The following is a 20,926-nucleotide window of genomic DNA, read 5'->3' as shown; positions in this document are numbered from 1 at the left end:
GCAGCAGCCGGAGAAGATCCCAACCCAGCTGCTGGAGGAAAAGCCAAGAGTCATGTCCTATGGGCGTGGGAAAACCATGGGCACTGCTTGAGAGCCTGAGCTTGGGATGGACTCCAGCCCCAACCAGGAAAGGACACATGGAAAGAGCCCGTTGCTGTGGCTGCCCTGCCGATGTGCTGCTTCACACAGGTCACTTCGGGCAGCTGCAGTGGCAGATGTGGGAGCATCGCTGCTCCAAGGCCCTGTTGTCGGGCTTAGGTTTGGTGGCATGTGATGGGGGAGACATGATTTGAGTTAATGCCCTCCCAAAGGCTGGGGCTCCATCAGCTCTCTCAGAACAGCTTTTCAGAGTCCAGATGTGTTTCTCCTTGCTGTGGACACCGCACTAGTGGAGGTCATTGGCTATTCAGCAGCCCTCAGTCATGAGCTACCAGAGATACAAACACCCCTTCCCATCACATCCTCCTCCCATTCCCACAGGATCTACAGGACCAGCAGGGTTTGGAGCTGCAGGAAACTTGCCTTCTCTCCTTACTGGGGTAAAGCAGCATCATTTTGACCCAGTTCTATTTAAACTCCTGCTAACAAATGAGGCTCCAAGAGATGACCTCAATGCACAACATCAGAGCTGGACCCTCATCACAGAGCAGACAGGGATGCAGGTGAGCACCAGAGGCTGAGCACAGCATCACGCCCAGTGCATTGGGATGTGTGTGAAGATGTGGTGGAAGGGATAAAGGGGGGTGAAGGGTGTGTTGTCCTGGTGTCTGCCCCTTACCCTGTGCTGAGGCTGCACTGGGGACTGGGTGGTTTTTGAGGGGGCAAGGCAAGGGGTTGTGGGGGGGCAAGGCAGAAATGACACAGCCCGGCCATTTCCACAAGACCAGCTTTAATATCAGTCATGAGAACGAGGAGAAAGCACAAAATCCAACATAAAAAATGAAAAAAAAAAAATCTTCAAAAGAATTAAAAATATTAGAAAGAACTAAAGAAAAGAAAGAGAAAAAGAAAGAAAGACACCCTCCCCCCCCCCCCATGCCCACCCGCCGCGCACGGACTAATCCAGGCACTGCAGATGGAGGAGCACGACCCAGCAGCCGGGGGGGACGATCCACCAAGAGCCACCCGGTCCGTCCCCTCTCCAGGGATGCTCACCTTGGGGTGACTGGTAGCGTTGAGGTGGCCCGGCCTCGGGGGGCCCCGGCTTAGCTTAAGATTCATCACAGACTGACACGAAGGACAAGAACGTAAGAAGAATCCGAGAGCTGCGACTTTTTGTTTCTTTATTCTAATTCAGCCTACGACGTTAGTAATGGTGATTTCAGGGGATGGCTGGGCCCGCGAGTTCCTTCTTGTAGTGAAAATCAGAGACTGTAAAGAGGAACAGAGCTTATAAAGACAGATAGGAATATAGTGCCGTAAAAAGAACTGGCATGCAAGTGCTTTATACACGTGGCAGTTTGTGACATGGCAGGGCTGGGGTTGGTGGTGCTCTCTTTGTTTTGTACAGTTCGAAAACAGGCTGCTGCCTTCACATCTTGAAGACAACCCCCCCACAGGAAAGGACAACACAAGTCAAGTCCAAGGCGCCTCTCGCTTGGTTTTGGCAGAGTGTATATATATAATATATATATTTATTGGCTTAATGCATAGCGATTTTCTTCCTTTTTTTTTTTATATTTTACTCTATTTTTGTCATTACGTTTTTAGGTTTTTTTTTCCCCCGTGGCAAACCTGAGCTCGGTCCCTGCTTCCCTGTGCAGTTTTCCCTTCCTTAGGGGTTGGCACTGTGGAGCGGTCGGGTGGTGTCAGCAGGCAATCTCCTCCAGCGTTCCCAGGGTGGCCTGCAGCGGCACGGTCACAGTGTGGCTGATGGATTCCGAATGGTTTGGCATGGGGTCACAAGTGCTCTGCGGATGGAGAGCGGGGGACAGGGTTATCCCAGAGCCTCCGCATGCTCCCTGGCCCTCCCCAACCGCTCTCTCCTTTCTGTAGCCGAGCCATGGCATCAATCCTTTGGGAATAACTCAATCAGTGGCCGAACACTGCATCCGTATCGAGTGACTTCTGCCTCTTGTCTCCCAATGGGGCTCCTTACCACGTTTTCATCATGGCTCCCTTCCTCTTCCTCTTTTCCAAGTAGGTCTAATAATTTCTCCTTGATCAGCTGCAAAAGAGGGAGCTTGGGTTAAGGTGGGGAGGAACAGGCGAGGCATCCAAAGACTGCCCGCATGGGCATCCACCAGCCTCACCCAAAGGGCCCAGGGGATGTACTGGGTTTCACAGGACCACCAGGGTTGAAGGGACCTCTGGAGATCATCCAGTCCAACCTCTGCCAAGTCAGGGCCACCCAGAGCAGGGCACACAGGAACGTGTCCATGGTGGGTTTCAATGTCTCCAGAGAGGGAGACTCCACAGCCCCCCCAGGCAGCCTGTGCCAGGGCTCTGCCCCCCTCAATGGGAAGTTCTTCCTCGTGTTGAGGTGGAACTTGATGTGGTTTAGTTTACGGCCACTGCTCCTTGTCCTGTTGCTGGGCACCACTGGAAAGAGTCTGACACCATCCTCCTGGTACCTCCTTTGAGCTGCTGATCTGCATTGATGGGATCCCCTCTCAGTTTGCTCTTTAGGCTAAACAGGCCCAGCTCCCGCAGCCTCTCCTCATAAGATGCTCCAGATCCCTGAGCATCCTTGTGGCCCTCCTGGACCCTCTCCAGCTGGACCCTCTCTCTCATTTTAGTTGTCCTGAGGAGCCCAGGACTGGATACAGGACTCTGGATGTGGCCTCACCAGGGTCAAGTAGAGGGGGAGGAATCACCCCCCTTGAGCTGCTGCCACACTCCTGATGCACCCCAGGGTACTCTTGTCCCTCCTATCAACTCCTCATCCACCAACACTCCCAGGTCCTTCTCAGCTGAACTGCTCTCTAGCGGGTCACCCCCAGCCTGTGCTTGTACTTGGCATTCTTCCTCCCCAGGGGCAGGACCCTACACTTGTCCTTGTTGAACCTCATCAGGTTTCTCCCTGCCCAATTCTCCAGCCTATCAAGGACCTGCTGAATGGCAGCACAGCCTTGAGGTGTACCATAGAATCACACAATGGACCTAAGATCATCCAGTTTCAACCCCCCTGCCATGGGCAGAGACGCCTCACACTAGACCATGTTGCCCAAGGCTCTGTCTAACCTGGCCTTGAACACTGCCAGGGATAGAGCATTACCACTTCTTTGGGCACCCTGTGCCAGTGCCTCTGTGCCCTCACAGTAAAGAGCTTCTTCCTTATCTCCAGCCTGAACTTCCCCTGTTTCAGTTGGAACCCATCACCCCTTGTCCTATCTCTACAGTCCCTGCTGAAGAGTCCCTCTCCAGCATCCTTGCAGACCCGTATCAGCCACTGCCCCCAGCTTTGCATCATCACAAACTTGCTGTGGGACCACTCCAGCCCTTCATCCAGGTCATTCATAAACAAGTTGAATAAGACCGGACCCAGGATTGCTCCCTGGGGAATGCCACTGTCTACAGGCCTCCAACCACTCCGCTGATGGCAACCCTCTGAACCCTCCCAAGGGCATGGAGAAGGAGACAATCTTCCCAAGAAAACCACCCCAGGGGTCAAACTGGAATTCTTCACGTGGAAGAAAAACCAACCCAAAGCTCTAGTTTCTTAAATGTATTTAGGAGTCTATTGAGAAATGTCAGCTCTGGGAGGGCTGTTTCCACGTTATTTCCCTGGCAACTGCTGCTGCGGAATGTATTTCCAAGGGAAATCCCAGACAGGTTGAAAAGTGAGTGTTTTCCTGAAAAACGGCCACTGGAGGAAAAGGAAAAAAGGAAGAAGCAAGCTAAAAATGTGAAAAATGGGGTCAGCTCCCAGGGGAGGGAGGTGGGTGCTGGGTGCATGAGATGCAGAGATGTGTGGTGGGGATCTGGGACCCCAGTAAGCCCAGGAGCATGACATGGTCCAAGAGGAGGACTGAGGTGAGTGAACAATGCAAACCAACATCTCAAAGGTCATTATTTCATCTGCTTTTGGCTAAGCCACACGAAAAGGATGTCCCTTTGCTGACCATCTCAGGGTTTACAAAGGCTTTGATTGAAAACTCAATGAGCTTCAATCTGCCCTGAGCAGATCAGTTCAACCATGTGAATTATGCACCATTTAAGACATTTTATCCCTGTCTGGTGTGGGTTAAATATGGGTGACCATGAAGATGCCCCGCATAGGACATAGCTGGGTGAACCTGCTGCTGCATCCTCAGGTATGCACAGGGAGCCTCTCCAAGGGGACAGACTCCTCTTCTAAGCCATTTTTGCCCCAAAAGAAGAGAAGAAAAACACCAACAGGAAACTATTTGCCAAGTTTTATAAGCAGATATCAAACAAAGGAGTAAAACAGGGAAGAAACACCCAAGCTTTGAGGTGTCTTATTATCTTCTTAGGAAAGAACCCCGAGAAAGGCAGGAATAGGTGACTTTAATGAAATACTGTGTGCATTCAGGCTGAGATCTAAATCCAGGCGCAGGTTTTGTTTGCACTCCGAAGCCATTATGAGCTTTATGCTTGTAATTTCCAATATATTTTATTGCAGAATAATGCCACCAAGTGCTAAGAGCTGCCCGGAGGGGGGCCGTGATGGGGACTTAAACTGTGATGGGCTTAAAACAAAAAGCCAGCATCCCAACTTTAATAACATGAAGCTTGGAGCAGAGACTGTGAGTGCCCGACATCTGGCCTGGATGCAACAGCCACCAACGACTCCTGGCTGCAACATCCCATGGGATCCTGGTCCCATCGCAATATGGGGCTGAGGAAGGGCTATGCCGGTCTGAGATGTCGCATATTTGGGTGCAGGGGTGCAAAGCACTGAACTCACCAGGCAATGAGCAGAGGGGCTGAATCAGCAGAAGGCACTTTCCCAGGGGCAAGGGAAAAGGCTGGGAAGTGCCAAACTTGCTGGGAATCACCCGTCTCCGTAGGTGTTTGCATCCTCTTTGAAACCATCCCAAGCCATAAACTCATTCTTCCCTGCTACAAAACAGGACACATGCGCCCGTGCTTGGGTCCCTGGGGTCACCTCGGTGCAAACCAGGTGCTCCTCAGCAGCTCACACCCAGCTGCAGGCCCTCTCCCTGCCTCAGTTTCCTCTTTCATAAACAGAATCATGAGCCTGACCCCCAGAAGAAGCCTTCTGCAGTGAAGATTGGGAAGGGAAGTCAGTGGGTTGGCACCGTGGCACAGGAAAGCCAAAATCCCCTGGGAGATGCTAAGCTGTGCTGGAAAAGACATTCAAAATATACAAGGGTCATAACTCTGCTGCTGGGGGGCAGGAGGAGGGATGCTGCCAGAAAGCAACATCCCCTCTGGAATGGTTATTGCATTAATTCCTATTTGGGAATTGGAGGGTTGCACTTTCCTCTGGAGCAGATGCTCTCAGCCACTGTGGAGCCACATGGCCATGCTTGAGCTCCTCTTGGTGCTTCCTAGAAAGCTCTTTGCTCCAGAGCTGCAGACAGCAGATATCAGGGACTGGGCTTCCCCCACCCCCTGACAGTGGTAAAAGGACTTGCTGCTCCTCCTGCCTGACGGCTGGACTGGAACTCGAGCATTGATTTAAGGTGTGTTAAGGAGAAGATGACAACATGCTGCTGGGAGAAGTCCCATTGGGAACGGGGACAGGAGGGTCCAGCAGCAGGTCCCAGCCAGCACCCAGGCAGTACAAGCTTCAGGGGGGAGCAGCACAACCACATGAAGGTGATGCTTCATGAACCCAAGCAAGAAGCAAATCTCATCAGCAGAGGCAGGGTCCATGTGAACCATGGCTGCATGCCAGCCCCTCCATGGAGAGCCCCTCCTGATCTCCTCAGCACATTACATAGTCATGACTGATGATACAGCACTATTGTAGAGCGTTAATTATATAGTATCATTAATTAAACTTGATAATCACACATTGGGCATGGAGAGTCCTGGTCCATGAACACCCCAGCCTGGCATCAAGGCTGGCAAACCCACACCCTGCCAGAGGAATAAGGAAGGTCTTACCTCATATATATAATCAAAGAGCTCTAGTATAGTGAGGATGCTAGCACCGATAAAGAGCCCCATCTGGCCTCCAATGTCACCTAGGAGAGAGAACAACATGTGGATGGGTTTTACTGCTGGGGTGGAAGCTCTTCAAGGCACCCATGCAACCACAGTGCAGCTGCCCTGGGAGCCGCTGTCCCCAAAGAGTGGGGAAACGACCCCAGGAACACTTCCAAGCATCCCAGGAAGGATGCTGCCTGCCACCAAAGTAGTTTTTCTGCTAATGAGGCCATCAGCTGGAAGCCTAAGGGGGATGTGATGCCGCACAGTGGCACCTGAGGAAGCCATCTGTGAGAGCGAGACAGCAGGCTCCATCCCAGGCATCCCAAAGCCCAATTCCCAAACTGGGTGGGGGAAGGAAGAAGATGCTGGAGCAGAATCAGGTAACGTCCCTGCGAGCTGAGAAAAAACCCAAACCTGCCAGAGAGAGTTAAGGGAGATGTGCTGCTTTGTAGGGGAGCATCGCAAAGCTGCCTCTGCTGCAGTGCCCCAGGGCTGGGGAAGGGCTGTGAAGGAGGCACCGTGGGGAGAGGAGACTTCCAGGGATCTGCTGGGAAGGGAACTGCTGACATGGGATGCTGTGCTTAGGGAAGATAAATCTCATGGATTCTGCTGCAGAACACCCATGGTTTGACTGTGATGCTCCCCAGAGCAAAGGCACCCATGGGTGGAGGAGCGATGGGGCCTTTGCTGCAGGTATCCACAAGACAGAGGCAGAAGAAAGAGGACTCAAGCACCTAAGAAGGTGCTTGGGGGCAAAGTGCTGGTTCAAAAGGGGCTGAGGACTGGGGGCAGATGAGACTCTGCCCAAAGCCTGCAGTGCCCAGGGAGCAAGGCTCATGCGAAGTCATGCAAATAGGGAGCTTTGTGTTAAAGAGGCTTCATTACCAGCCTCCTCTTCCTCACTCCTGGGGAACCCATAGCATGTACAGAAGGGCTGGAAAGGAGGATGGATTTGGAGCATCTAAGAGGTGATGGGTAAATGATAGAAGAGCTGTTGTCCTCCACACACTGCACTTCCAGCATGGGAGCACCACAGCGAGCATCCATCACTTGCTTAGCCCCAAACGATAGGGCCCTGGTAGCAAGTAGAGATGGAGCAGCTCACGTCAACCTTTCATGGGTGACCCATGGACTAGCTGTAGTCCCTGGGACATTCCTGGGATGGCTTGGTGTTGGAAGGACAAGAAGAGATGGGGTTGAACACTGGCCAGGAAGGTATCTGGACCTTGCTGTGGTTTTCAAGGCAATGCACTATGCACACTCTGTCCATCCCTTAACCACACATGGACTCCAACAAAGGCTCACACAGACTCCACATTGCACCCCTGATCTCCTCTTACCAAGTAAGGCTGCCACTTCATAGGCTTTCTTCTGCTCAATTGTCTCATAGTTGAGTGCTTCAAAAAATATGTCCAGCACAAGAATATTCTCTCTGTAGAAAGAGGAGAACAGCATCAGCCCATCAGCCCATCAGCCACCAGCAGCCTCGTGTGCTTTGGGGTAAGAAACAGGAACTGGGGGCTTTATTCCCCTCTCTGTCCTGACTGTTCTTATCCTGGGGTCCTCAGCAACCCACAGACACTTGGTCCTCTTGGAGACCAAGACCATAGGGCACCATTAGGACTCTGGCAGCCTTAGCAGAAGATGGAAAACGATTCCTCAGGAGCTCTCAGGATCTAAGCTCTGGATCTCAATTTGGTAACAGCAAGAGTCTAAGGGATGCTTCATATGGAATAACTCTTGCTGCCTCCACAATACTGTGGCCAGGGCTGGGAAAGGGCCAAAACAGCTCGTGAAGACAAGGCCAGGGAAGGAGCATCCAGTTGTCTGGAAACACACTAACTGAGAAGAAAGCATCTTACACATCATGTCCTCAAGGGTTTTGCCCTAACACTCCCTGGAGGACATAACTTAGCACAGGCTGGTTTAAACAACCAAAGGGCCTTTACAGACATTGTCCCCCATCAAGCAAAGGAGATCTGTGTTCTCAGACACTCACGAGATGTATTTTTCTGACTTGTTGAACTTCTTCTCCAGGTACTTGGCCGAGGTCTTGCTGGGGATCTTGACCATGGAGAGCTCTTTGTTGTATCTGGTCAGGTTACAGGGTGTCCTGCAGATGCAGTAATTGCTGTCCTTTTCAGCAAGCAAACCTGGAGGAGGTCACAGAGTTACATCCCATGGAGTCAGGGACATACAGCAGCTGTGGGAGCAGAGGTTGTGCCACGCAGAGAGGGCTCAAGGAGCTGCAGGAAACCCATTCCTGGCCAGTCCTCTCCCACTTCATTGCGTGGCCATCCCCACCATCTGAGAGACGCCTTTTGCTGGAGGCTACACTCTGTTACCAGCACATGCTCAGGGAACACATGGTGACTGAGTCTCCTCAATCCAGGTCTAGAATGGGTCCCTCCATCCCAGACCCAGATCCAAACATGCTCCCCTCCAACATATACTGGAGTGCCCATTATCCCAAGGGTTTCTGCACTGATGGAGCCCCATGTACAACCAGAAGAAACCTTATCCCAAGGTGCACCCAGCCCTTTCTAAAGAGATGGATCTCATCTAAACTCATCAGCTGCTCTAGATTACCCCAGTCCTGCAACCCAGGAGGACACAGGCTGCTAGAAGTCCCCCAAGGCTGGCACACCAGTGGTACCCAGGGAGATCTCTTGGTACTCACCGAGCGCAGGCTCTGCGCATTCCTTGTACTGCTCCGGGGTACAGAAGGGAGCATCCCCTGCATGGGAAGGACACATCCATCAGTGGGCATCAGCCACCGCTGCTGGGGACCACTGGGCTCTCCTTGGGGACCACAGGGACCTCCCTTCAGCAAAGGGAACCCAGGTTGGGGATGGGTGGCAGAGGTAACTTAAAGAGGGGGAGTTCAGGTTGGAGATAAGGCAGAAGCTCTTCCCTGTGAGGGTGCTGCGGCGCTGGCCCAGGGTGCCCAGAGAAGCTGTGGCTGCCCCATCCCTGGCAGTGTTCAAGGCCAGGTTGGACACAGGGGCTTGGAGAAAGCTGCTCCAGTGGAAGGGGTCCCTGCCTGGGGCAGGGGTTGGAGCTGGAGGAGCTTTAAGGTCTTTTCCAACCCAAACCAGTCTATGACTCTATCTGCCTGCTGCAGGCACCTTTTCTTGCAAACAGAGGAGGGGGCTGCTGGAAATCACACCCATGGGTGTTAAGTGGGGCTAAACAGGGCAAACCAAATGACCCTCTGCCACATCTCGCCCCTATTTCAAGGCATTCTGCAATGGCTGTTAGCATCTTTCTTTCCATAGGGAAGCATCCTTTAACCCATGGTCCCCTTCCAGCTTGGTAACAGTGACTGACATGGGCCGGGTGAAGGGAGAGGTCCCTGCTCCTCCTCCCCTTGCCCCCGCACACTGACCTGGCATGTGAACCATTCTGCAGTTGCAGTTTTCCACAATGTAGCGGGTCTCGCAGTCGATCCTGCAGGCCGTGATGCTGTAAACGGGAAAGAAGTCTAAGCCCATATCCGACGAGCGGCATTCACCCCACGGCGGAGGCAGGTACGTCAGCTGCAAGAGAGGGAGGAGCGGGCTGTCAGGGGACACTGGGGACCGGCGGCGAGGATGGGGCACAGCATCTCCCTCCTCTTGCCAGGGACGAGCCCCCGGAGCACGTCTGAATGATGCCCAGAAACCAGCCGTATCCTGGGCTGCATCAAAAGGAGCGTGAGCAGCAGGGAGGAGGTGATCCTGCCCCTCTGCTCTCGTGAGACCCCACTTGCAGCACTGGGTGCAGTGCTGGTGTCCTCAACATAAGAAGGACATGGAGCTGTTGGAGCGAGGCCGGAGGAGGCCACGAGGATGAGCAGAGGCTGGAGCAGCTCCCGGATGGAACCAGGCTGAGAACATTGGGGCTGTTCAGCCTGGAGAAGAGAAGGCTGCGTGGAGAGCTCAGAGCAGCTTCCAGTGTCTGAAGGGGGCCTACAAGGATGCTGGAGAGGGACTCTTCATCAGGGACTGCAGTGACAGGACAAGGGGTGATGGGTTCAAACTGAAATGGGGGAAGTTCAAGTTAGATATAAGGCAGAAGTTCTTCCCTGTGAGGGTGCTGAGGTGCTGGCACAGGGTGCCCAAAGAAGTGGTAAATGCTCCATTCCTGGTTGCATCCAAGGCCGGGTTGGACAGAGCCTCAGGCAACATGGTCTAGTGTGAGGCTTTCTCTTATGAACCATTCAGTCACTAAAAACCCATAATGGGCTTAAATTGCAGCCAGGAAGAGAAAGATGAGAGGTTGGAATGAACACGGCTCGTGGTGAGAACAGTTGGGTATGGGAACAGTCTGCCTTGGAGAGGCCATGAAACCTGGAAGCTAAAGGAGAGTTTGGGGAAGATCCCAGGCTTCAGAGTGTGACCCTGCCCTGTGGGGCTGGCCAAGTAATCCCTTCTCTAAGAAGAACTTTTCTGCATGGCAAAGCACTAGGATGTTATCGATGCAGGAGCCAGCATCACCTAAGGGTGCCCAGGCTGCTCCCTGAGGGACAGGAGTCTTGGCATTCCCCAAATCTGCCTCAACCCACACTGCTGCTCAAGCTGCTTTGAAAACCAGCAGTGGCTGGAGCTATTCAGCTGCTCAGGGTGACAGGCACCAACCTTTGTGCTCAGCAGCTCCAATCTGAAGAGCAGATGTACCTACGTGGGGTGTGAAGACGCAGCAGGTGATGGAGGGATCCCATCTGTGGGGACCAGACAAAGCATCAAGGGAAAAAAACCTGGTTGCCAGCAACCTCAGCATCCAGAAACAGGCTCCGAATGGGATGGGTTTGAAAGCCAGCAAAGCAGCACCTTGGAATGGAAATCTCAAGAGTGCCTTCCTGACAATAGCAAAGTGCTGTTTGAAGGGGATCTTTTCTCATTTGCTTTACACTTGCAATATAATAGAGTACCAGATGCCATCACTTAGTCATCCGCGGTGGAGAAAGGAGCCCATATGTTGCCTGTTGTATGATAAAGGAGAATAAATAATTGTGGTCTCAGATGGTATCAGCTTTCTTTCAAGCACAGCTACACACAAATCTTTTAAGCCCTTTAGATTTTGGCCTGAATGACGGTGATGGGATCCGAAAACGATGGATTCACGATCAGATATTTTATCTTACCCACTCCTTTGCTCAGCCAGCGTTGGGCTGGAGCCACGGTGCTCGTGAGCTGGCACCGTGTCCACACGAGGTGCATGGGCTGAATGATTAATTAAAACTCTAATCAATGTGACTTCATTAACAGAGTTATGGCCTGGTTTGTAGCCAGGACCACAAGCACCGACTACGCCATAGCACAAAGCAAAGCTGGTTTGCATCTCTCCAGAAGTGTGGAGACCTCAGAGCAGTTTCCAGCGTCTGAAGGGGGCTACAAGGGTGCTGGAGAGGGGCTCTTCATCAGGGACTGTAGGGATAGGACAATGGGTGATGGGTTTAAACTGGAACAGGCTGCCTCACCACATGCACAACTCCATGCACGCACCTGCACACACACAAGTGTGCAAGTGTAATCCACTTCTCTTTGGCTCCTTGAACATACAGCAATAGGTGCAGCACATCTCCCCTGCCACAGGCCAAGACTTTTGCTCTCCCTTTGCTTTCTGCATCACTGATACTGATGAGCAGAAAGCTTCTTGGCACATTTAACACTGGTGGAGTTCGGGTTTTGTTTCGCTCTGCAGTATAAAAGCTTTCCCTGCTTTGGGGAAAAGCTCGTCACACCTGGGATGGAATCTGGGCTGCAAAAGTGACTCCAGGGAAGCTCCGATTTCTTTTAGAAGGAGATTTCCCCAGTGAAACTCCTGGCCATGCAGCAGATCCCCATCAGGTGCGACAGAGGCACCTTGCTGCTGCCTTGTTCTATATGAGTCCCTACCTCTTCCATCTCTGTATCGCAAGGCAGGATTTCTTGCCGCTGGCCATGCCTTCAAGCAGGTAACCAGATCTCCCACACCCAGGGGACCAGCACCGGGATTCCATGTGCTTCCCTTTCCATCACTGGCTTGGTGAAGCAGCAAAGGTTCCTTTGAAGTGTGACAGGCAAATCCGTGCCTCTTCCTTATGGGCAAGAGCTTAGAGGCAACGCTCCCTGGGGTGGCAGGGTCGGACCCTCCCTCCCCTGAGCAAGTCAGTGAACTCGTCTTTCTCCAAGGGACTCATCAAGGGTTATTACCCGGATCCTCCATGGTAATGACAGCTTGAAAGGCTCATCGCTTCCCTCCTGCTCTGTAATTTGCAATCAGAAGCAAACTCTCACAGAGAGAAGCACCTCATTAGAGACAGGGCTCTGCAGTGAATGGGGGGGGCACATTCCCCAGACTCTGCCTCAGCATCCTAAGATAATTTGGTCCCAGGAAAGCTCCCTTTGCATTTCCCAGGTGGTTTTGGTGAGCAGGCCCCAACGTACCAAGTCTCTGATGCACACAACTCTTGTCCTGACCTTTTATTTCCAATTAACTCTGAAGGGAGCTCTTCGGTAACCGTCTGTGCTCCGAGCCACAGCAGCATCGCTCGCAGGTACAAGGTGAGTGCCAGGACTGCTGTGCTGCATCCTCTGAAATGCTCAGCATCATCCTTCAAAGAAGCCATTATCTAGATGCAGAGCCGGGCATGGTTTTACCCATCAAATACTGCACCTTGCACTGAAAGACTTAAACCAAGGAGCCAAACTCTTCTGCAGAGCTTCCTGTCCTGAAGAGCAATGGAGCAGGATCACAGCCTGCAAACCAGCCCCATCCTTACTCCTGTTCCCTTTCCTGCTTTGGCACAGGAGTCCTAGTGCCCTGCAAGTGCTGGGGTTAATGCTCCATCCATAGCAGCATCCCTCCTTAACCCTCTCCTCACCAAAACAGGGCTGCAATCTCAAGCAAAGCACTGACATCCAAAGCACTTGGCCCCAGAGAGCTACCTGAGAGACTCATTTTATCCATTTGACATCTGAAATCTCTGCCCATGATGCTAATGGGGCCGACAGAAGAGCACACTGGGGAGCCAACCCAGGAACAGGAACACATGATCATAGAATCATGGAATGGTTTGGGTTGGAAACAACCTTATGATCATCTAATTCCAACCCCTGCCACGGGCAGGGACCCCTTCCACTGGAGCAGCTTGCTCCAAGCCCCTGTGTCCAACCTGGCCTTGAACACTGCCAGGGATGGGGCAGCCACAGCTTCTCTGGGCACCCTGTGCCAGCGCCTCAGCACCCTCACAGGGAACAGCTTCTGCCTTGGATCTAATCTGAAATCCCTCTGTTTAAGTTTAAACCATTACTCCACGGCCACATAAACAACATGAATGGGACAGACACTACTTGGATTTGATTCCCCTCCCTTGCAGCCACACAGACATCTCCTCCTCTTGAGAGAAACGTTTCCCCTTCTTCTAGCTGACGCTGATTCGGGGTTGGCGGGAGGGTTCAGGCGCTGGACCAGTGCCGCCTGTCCAAGGATGCTGAGCTGCTCCCCTCTCATCTGCTCTGCTACCACCAAAGCTGCTTTTCTTTGAAGCCAGAAAGGGAAAAGATGCATAAAAGCAATAAGAAAAGTGGGGTAAAGGCAGCTCCTGCCCTGGGTTCCTGCAGGAAAGCAGTGCTGAGCTCTAGCTTTGCTCTGCTGCTGCGGCAGCCTCCCAAGGGCACACATCCTTCCCCGGCACTGCGCCGTCTCATGCTGATAGAGATTCAGCTTCAGCTTCTAATTGGGGTTGACAAATTCACGTCCTCGCACTTTCACAATCATTAATACTTCATTAATTAATGAAATGCTTTTTAAGTTCCCTTCATCCCAGCCATTAGGAATTACCACGATCTGTTACGAGCTGGAGGGCGCCGAAAAGAAAAGGAACAAATTGACTCTTCTTCTCCTTAAGCTCAGGATGGACCTTGCTTGCCCCAAACACAAGGAAAGGAAGGGCTGCTTTTAGTAAACAAGGGGGTCAGGGTGGTGGGGGCCATACAGCACAGCCCTGTCCTTGTCACAGCCCTTTTCCCTGGCCACGCTGCCGCCCTTCACACACTGCTCCTGGCACTGAGCCTCCCAATAACCGCCAACATCTGTCTGCAGCCAGAGAGGTCTTTTTTTCCCCATTTATTTTAAGCGGCATCTCTGGTTTTTTCTGCACGTGCAATTTGATGTAATAGGGACGATGGGGAAACACGGCAGAGATGCTTCCAGCACGAGGCTGGGGCAGTTTCAGCCCATTTTTCAGCTGGGCTCTGTGATGAATGCGGCTTTGGGGGCGTATCCTGCATCCTGCTACAGCTCGGCTCTTCTCCCGCCTCCTCCACATGTGGGTCCCACCTGATGCCACCAAACTGAGGCAGCAACCAGGGAGGAAGAACGCAAACCTCTCCCTGAACGTGGCAAAACCTGTACGGGGTGTGTTTGTGTTGGCTTCAATAAGCGGAAACCTCCGTTCTTTAATGAGACATCAAATAACATCAAGTTAATAGAATTTCAATCCCAGGCAGCTTTAGCACTTGTAAAACGCTTAAGAAACTCAGCCCAGACACAGCTGGTTGGCACCATCTCCCAGTTAATGATGCTGGAAGTTGTCTATCTGCTGTCTCCCTTTGCTGGGTGCTGTTCCCTCCCATTTGCTCCCTTCACAAAAGCACTAAAGAAGTCGTTGTCTTTAACGATAAGAGCTTAACCCTTCCAGCACCAGAAGAACATGATTTTGGGTCCCCATTTCCTTAGAAATGATTTTGCCCATCAAATAGCAATATTGAAACTTCCTGTGGCTCCCCAAAAAGTCAAGGGCAGCCAATCCTGAGCCTCATCCCAGGTTCGCTCCCAGGACCCGCTGGATGGATGCTCCTGGCATTTGCTGCACTGACAAACTTGCATATAGTGCTGCTCTCAGTGAGTGGTATCCTTCAGTCCCGTGCAAACTCAGTCTTGAATTGCAATCCACTGTGCCCTCTCCCTCCTGGTCCCCTCCGTGGCACATCCATAAGCACCAAAAGGGTCCCCCTCATCCTGCTGGGCACTGTTGGCTGGATTTGTCAGGCTCAGTCTTACAGAGGTGCCCTATCTGGGGCTTGTGTGGTGGAGTTGGACCCTCTGAAACTCTCCTGTCCTCAGTGAGCAGCTTTCCATCTTACCCATCTAATACGGTTGGCAGGAGCACCCAGACCATTACGCCACCTACGTCCCTGATGTTTTCTCTTCCTGACCTTCCCTTTCCAATCCCTGCCCGTTCCGATGCTCCTGGCCCTGACTCATTTCCATCAGTTACCTCTAAACCCATTTTCTTTTGTATCCTTTCACCAACAGGCTGAATCACTCCTAATGCTGTTTTTGAAGCAAAACCTCTCTGATGCCCTACAAAACCAGCCGTGCAATCGCTTCCTTCCATCTCCTGCTTTGAACCACCCCTATTGCAATGATGTTTCCTTTGCGGCTGGCCACTGCTGCCTGCCGGTTCTGCTGCTCATGGTTTGAGTTAATTCAGAGTCTGCCCATATACTGGAGGAGATCAACTGGGAGAGTGTGTGGGATTGAGGGAAAGAAATCAGAGAGTGAATGTGTTTCTAGGAGGAGGTGTAAGACTGTAGGTAGGAGAAGATGCTCTGCGCGAGGGTTAGGAAACATGGGAAATGCTGTTTAATTGCTCCTCATTTTCCAACGCCACTGCCTACATCCTGTTGGGAAATGCAGGGCTCAGAGTGATCGCTGCCACACCCCGAGCCCCTTTTTCCTGCCTCTGCAATTACAGTTGTGGTGCTGCAGTTGTTGGTAGCTGATGCTCTCTGTCCCGTGCAAGCGTTACGAGGGGATGAGTCTCCAAGGCACACTAGAGCCCTATTAAACAATATTGCTCCAGCTTCGAACCTGTTGCTTAATTGAAGCCTCTTAAATTTTTATTGCCAAGTTGGCAGAAATTGCCATTTTTAGTGGGCTTTTCATCTTCTCTAACGTGCCGTGCCGATGGGGAGCAGCTGAGCTGGGGAAGTACCATCATCTGATCCCATCCATTATGGGAGAAGCTTATATGGAGAGGTCATCGTGGTGCTGCCACGACGAGGTAAACCCAGCTGGGCAAAGGGGAGTTCAAGCCAGGAGGGATTTCTCTTTTCCCAAGGGGATCAGCCCTCTGACAGGGAATGTTCAGTGTGTCCACCCAGCCTTGGTGCCATGGTCTGATGCGGGGGGGATACTGCAGCCTCCCCAGGGCTGTGCACAACACAAGAGGCTTGGTAAAGCACCAGGCTCAGCCAAAAGAGTCAGGAAAAGGGAAGAATTGAGGTGGAAACCTCTGAAACCAAAGCAGCAGGAGCTGAAGGCACTGCCCTGCTCGGGGTAGTCCTGCCCTCCCTTGGGACCCATCAGTGGGGTGGCAGCAACAGTGCGCCCCAAGCCAGCTCCTGCACAGCCCAGGGCTTTGCCCATTCATGAGAAAACAAACCTTATTCATTAGGCTCAGGAATTGCCATGGAAATCGCTCCTCGGTGTGGCCGGAGCATCTCTCCCTGTACAGGGATCTCCCCACGTGAAATGGGGTGAAATCCCCCCAAAACAGCAGCTATGGCCTGGCACGTCCATGTAAACCACTCTGGCTCCTTCCGCATTGCATTCAGACACAGTCACTGCCGCAGCAAGTAACGCAGAGATGCTTTCCACCCTTCCCCATCAAGACACTCTTGTTTTAATCGCGACTGCCCGTTACGCGTTCCTTTCTGCTGTGCTACCTCCCGATTCACTTTAGGGAGCTCTGTCCTGGCTCCCCTTAAACATCAGGGCATGGCTTCGGTCTGAGATTTCAGACAGAAAGCATCTCCCTTGAGCCACGAGTCCACAGCACAGAAACAGCTTGGCCTGTACAACCCAACGACCCTGTTTGATGGGGGAAACCTCCCGCTGGCATTGCCTTTGCTGACTCAGCGCACACAACCATTGTGCATGTAAAGTCCCTCTTATGATGCTATGAGTGCAAACCCGCGTGACATCGTCACTGCATTAATGATGCAGTTCCAAAACTGGTAAATGCATCTTAAAAGTGTCAGTCTGCAGGAATCAGAGGGCTCAGCCACTGCGGGAGGAGGGGAAAAGCTGATTTTGTTCCTCTTTTTAGACTGACAGCTAATTTTAAAGGGAGATTTAAGGAGATCACGAACCATCACAGAGCCAGAGTTTGCTTTTGACAAGGGGCTTTTGGAAAGCTCTGGGTATAAAGATCCGGGATTTATCACTCTGGCACCAAGATGAAAGCCCTCACTTGCACTAAGCGGCTGCATACCTGGAAAGGCAGGAAATCAGGAAGTAAAGCCCAGTAAATACTCTTATTTCCGAGACCAGGATGGAGGACAAAGGGTTCCACTGGAGCATGGGCGAAGGGAATAGTAACAGAGCCAGAAACAACGCCAGCAGCCTCTAATCCAGCCACAAATCAATCCCCTACACACTAAAGCCTGTCTCAAAGACGATGCACATCTACCATCACCAAGGCGAGTCTGCCCAATTCCACACCTGAGAAGTGCTTTTAACTAACACAGAGGCTGCTCTGAGCTGGGAGATGTCTCTATTTTACTTCTATTCTACTTCTATTCCTCTGGAATAGCGGGAGCATCATTTCATTTCTGTTTCATGGCTTAGGACCCCAGTAACCGGCTGGGTGCTGCTCATGGGCTCCTCCTCCTTTTGCTGTGCCTTAGTGAAGGAGCAGCACGTACGTGCCCCAGATGTGAACAGAAGATGTGCATTCAGGGCTTGAGAAGGGGGGTGATGCCCAGCCGGTCCCTATGGGGTACTTTAGAGGAGGCAGTAGCACGTGTGTGCAGCAATGGTTGTAATCAGGTAAAAAAATGGCTTCATGGAGAGGAGGGACTGGGGCAGGCAGCACTGCCCATGGAGCTGAGGCTGCTCCCAGCAGGCAGCTTGAAGAACCTCTGGATCTCCAGGTAAAGCCTTTGCAGCCCATGGTATGACTTTAAACCAGATACAGAAGCCCTGGCCCCAACCAGAAACGTGCCTTTCCCACTCCCAGCATCAAAAACACTGGGAAAACCTGCAGAAGAGGGGACCTGCTTGAGCAAAGAGCAACCCCAGGTCTTTTTTTCTTGTCATCTTCTCTAGCTTCCCTGCCTGGCAGGAGGGATGGGTTTTTTTCCCTCTCAGCTCGCTGTCTCCTTGATAGGAAATCTGATTTTTTAATAGAAATAATGCAATAGTTAATGCTGGCAATGGGATGGGGAAGATTTACAGCAGCTGTCTGAAAAGTCTCCAGCATTTATGCTATTTCTATCTTAAAGGCAGGTCCTTGAGATCCTCGCTGCAGGCTCCAGCTCCCAGCCACGCTCCCACATCTTGCTGAAGCCGGGATGTTTAAGGAAGACAAATCGTTCCCATCACCATTTGTGCTGCCAAGTGAATCTGATTCGAGGAGGTGCTGCCAACCCCCTTCGGCATCATGCACAACACATCCCCAGCCTGCTCATGGGGCATGAAAAGGGCCAGGACATGGGATGCTCCGCTCCGACACTGACTTATTCCGTCCCCTTTGGCAAGTTGCTCCCTGGGGCAACTCAACATCTCCAAGCTTTCTGCCAGGAGCTGCCATTTCCCATCGGGAGCCATTATAGGGAATATCTGGCCCTAATCCTGGAGCTAGTAACCCTAGCCCTGGTATCCAGACCACACTGTTCTGCAGTGTGGATGCCCACAGCAGCCACAGGCATGGGGCTCACCCAGCGTGCTCCGTGAGGTGCCCAAGAGGCAATGGATAAGGCATTCAACGCCTGGTAACCGCTGTCAACAGTTCTAGTGCTTACTAATCAGTTTTCCAGCCCTCCAGCCTCTATACCTTGCAGAATGCCCCATGGAAGCAATGCCGGGTCCCCTGGGGCAGCAGAAAGCACTTGGAGAGGGAGGTGAGGACCTTGGGGATAAGAGGAAGGGCTTGTGCCAAGGGAACGGGTGTGAAAACTGCCCACAATGGGGTTTTCAAGCCTGTTTCTGCTTTGGACACCAGCAGCCGCTGCCTCAGACCTGAAAAGCTCCTTGCCTTGGCTGTCACACTCCCAACAAAAGCCCTGCGTGCCAATAAACGTGCTCATTTTCTCCTGCCCACCAGATACAATCTCTGCTTCAACTGAGCTCGCCCACTGGGATCCCACAGCGTTCATCATCTCCTGGGTGATTACACGCAAGCCCACCATAATGAAGGAGAGAAGAGCTGCATCTGGGCTCGCTGAAACGCAGCCTCTTCAGGTGTATTTTGGTACCTGGTGATGGATTTGGGGTTGAATTCCTCATGTTGCCCTGAGCTAAAGTGTGAAGATAGGCTGAGAAAGTTGGGGCTGTTCAGCCTGGAGAAGAGAAGCTGCGTGGAGACCTCAGAGCAGCTTCCAGTATCTGAAGGGGGCCTACAAGGATGCTGGGGAGGGACTCTTCATCAGGGACTGCAGTGACAGGACAAGGGGTAACGGGTTCAAACTGAAACAGGGGAAGTTTAGATTGGATCTAAGGAAGAAATTCTTTACTGAGAGGGTGGTGAGGCACTGGAATGGGTTGCCCAGGGAGGTTGTGAATGCTCCATCCTTGGCGGTGTTCAAGGCCGGGTTGGATGGGGCCTTGGGTGCCATGGTTTAGTGTGGGGTGTCCCTGCCCATGGCAGGGGGGTTGGAACTGGATGATCTTAAGGTCCCTTCCAACCCTGACTATTCTATGGTTCTATGAACTGCAGCTCCGATCTCCACGGAGGTTTAATCAAAGCGAACCCTTCAACAGCTTGGGCTTGCTTTCCTCAACTTGATTTATGTCTCATTTGAGGGTGGATGCAAGAGCAGGGAAGAAAATGAGAGAGGCAAAGAGGCAGGAGGGCTGGAATGAAAGCACCAGGGCCAGGACGGGGGGGAAAAACCATTCTGTTGGCCTGCTTCCCCTATGCCTGATCAGGATTTGGGTGTAATGACACCACGTCACATCACATCCATCCACACCATGATGATGTGTCACCGCTGGGACTCAGGGAGGGTGATCCTGAGCCACGAGCATCCCACCACAGTTTATAATGAATAATGTGCCTATTTCTGTGTTACCTGAAAGGATTCACGCTGCTCTACATAATGAAATACTCTCCTCTTCATCTTTTTTTATGTCCCTGGAGTGTGAAAGGTTTTTGGCAAAAAGCACCCGTTCTTGGTGGGTTGGAAGGTACCCAACGCACAGAGCAACTGCCAGAGCTGAACCACAGAATCACAGAGTGCCTTGGGGTGAAGGGACCTTAAAGCTCCTCCAGCTCCAACCCCTGCCACGGGCAGGGACCCCTTCCACTGGAGCAGCTTGCTCCAAGCCCCTGTGTCCAACCTGGCCTTGAACACTGCCAGGGATGGGGCAGCCACAGCTTCTCTGGGCACCCTGGGCCAGCGCCTCAGCACCCTCATAGGGAAGAGCTTCTGCCTAAGAGCTCATCTCAGTCTCCCCTCGGGCAGGTTAAAGCCATTCCCCTTGGCCTGTCCCTACAGGCCCTTGTCCCAAGCCCCTCTCCAGGTTTCCTGCAGCCCCTTTAGGCACTGGAGCTGCCCTAAGGTCTCCCCTTCAGAAGCCTTCTCTTCTCCAGGCTGCCCCAGCCCAGCTCTCTCAGCCTGGCTCCAGAGCAGAGCTGCTCCAGCCCTCGCAGCATCTCCATGGCCTCCTCTGGCCTCGCTCCAGCAGCTCCACGTCCCTCTTGTGCTGCTGCCCCAGAGCTGGATCAGGGCTGCAGGGGGGGTCTCCCCAGAGCACAGCAGAGGGGCAGGATCCCCTCCCTGAGCTGCTGCTCACACTCTGGGGGTGCAGCCCAGCACACAGGGGGGTTCTGGGCTCAAGCGCTCACTGAAGCTGGGTCATGGGGAGC

The 20,926-nt window shown here is 52.5% G+C and overlaps 1 protein-coding gene across 1 annotated transcript in view; it reads right to left on the bottom strand.

The window, feature by feature from the left end:
* Positions 1 to 668: 668 nt before the first annotated feature.
* LOC308229405 (acid-sensing ion channel 2) overlaps positions 669 to 20,926 on the bottom strand; it is a 437,190-nt gene continuing 416,932 nt past the window's right edge. The window contains exons 4-10 of the mRNA XM_080633395.1: positions 9,473 to 9,623; positions 8,765 to 8,821; positions 8,084 to 8,237; positions 7,425 to 7,516; positions 6,040 to 6,119; positions 2,099 to 2,167; positions 669 to 1,910 (exon numbers count right to left, since the gene is read on the bottom strand). Coding sequence (XP_080489521.1) covers positions 1,809 to 1,910; positions 2,099 to 2,167; positions 6,040 to 6,119; positions 7,425 to 7,516; positions 8,084 to 8,237; positions 8,765 to 8,821; positions 9,473 to 9,623 — 705 coding nt within the window. The 3' untranslated portion in view covers positions 669 to 1,808. The remainder of the gene's footprint in view (positions 1,911 to 2,098; positions 2,168 to 6,039; positions 6,120 to 7,424; positions 7,517 to 8,083; positions 8,238 to 8,764; positions 8,822 to 9,472; positions 9,624 to 20,926) is intronic.

This window comes from Psittacula echo, assembly GCF_963264785.1.
Source record: "Psittacula echo genome assembly, chromosome: 23".
Taxonomy (NCBI): domain Eukaryota; kingdom Metazoa; phylum Chordata; class Aves; order Psittaciformes; family Psittacidae; genus Psittacula; species Psittacula echo.
This window is presented reverse-complemented; position numbering and strand designations above follow the sequence as displayed.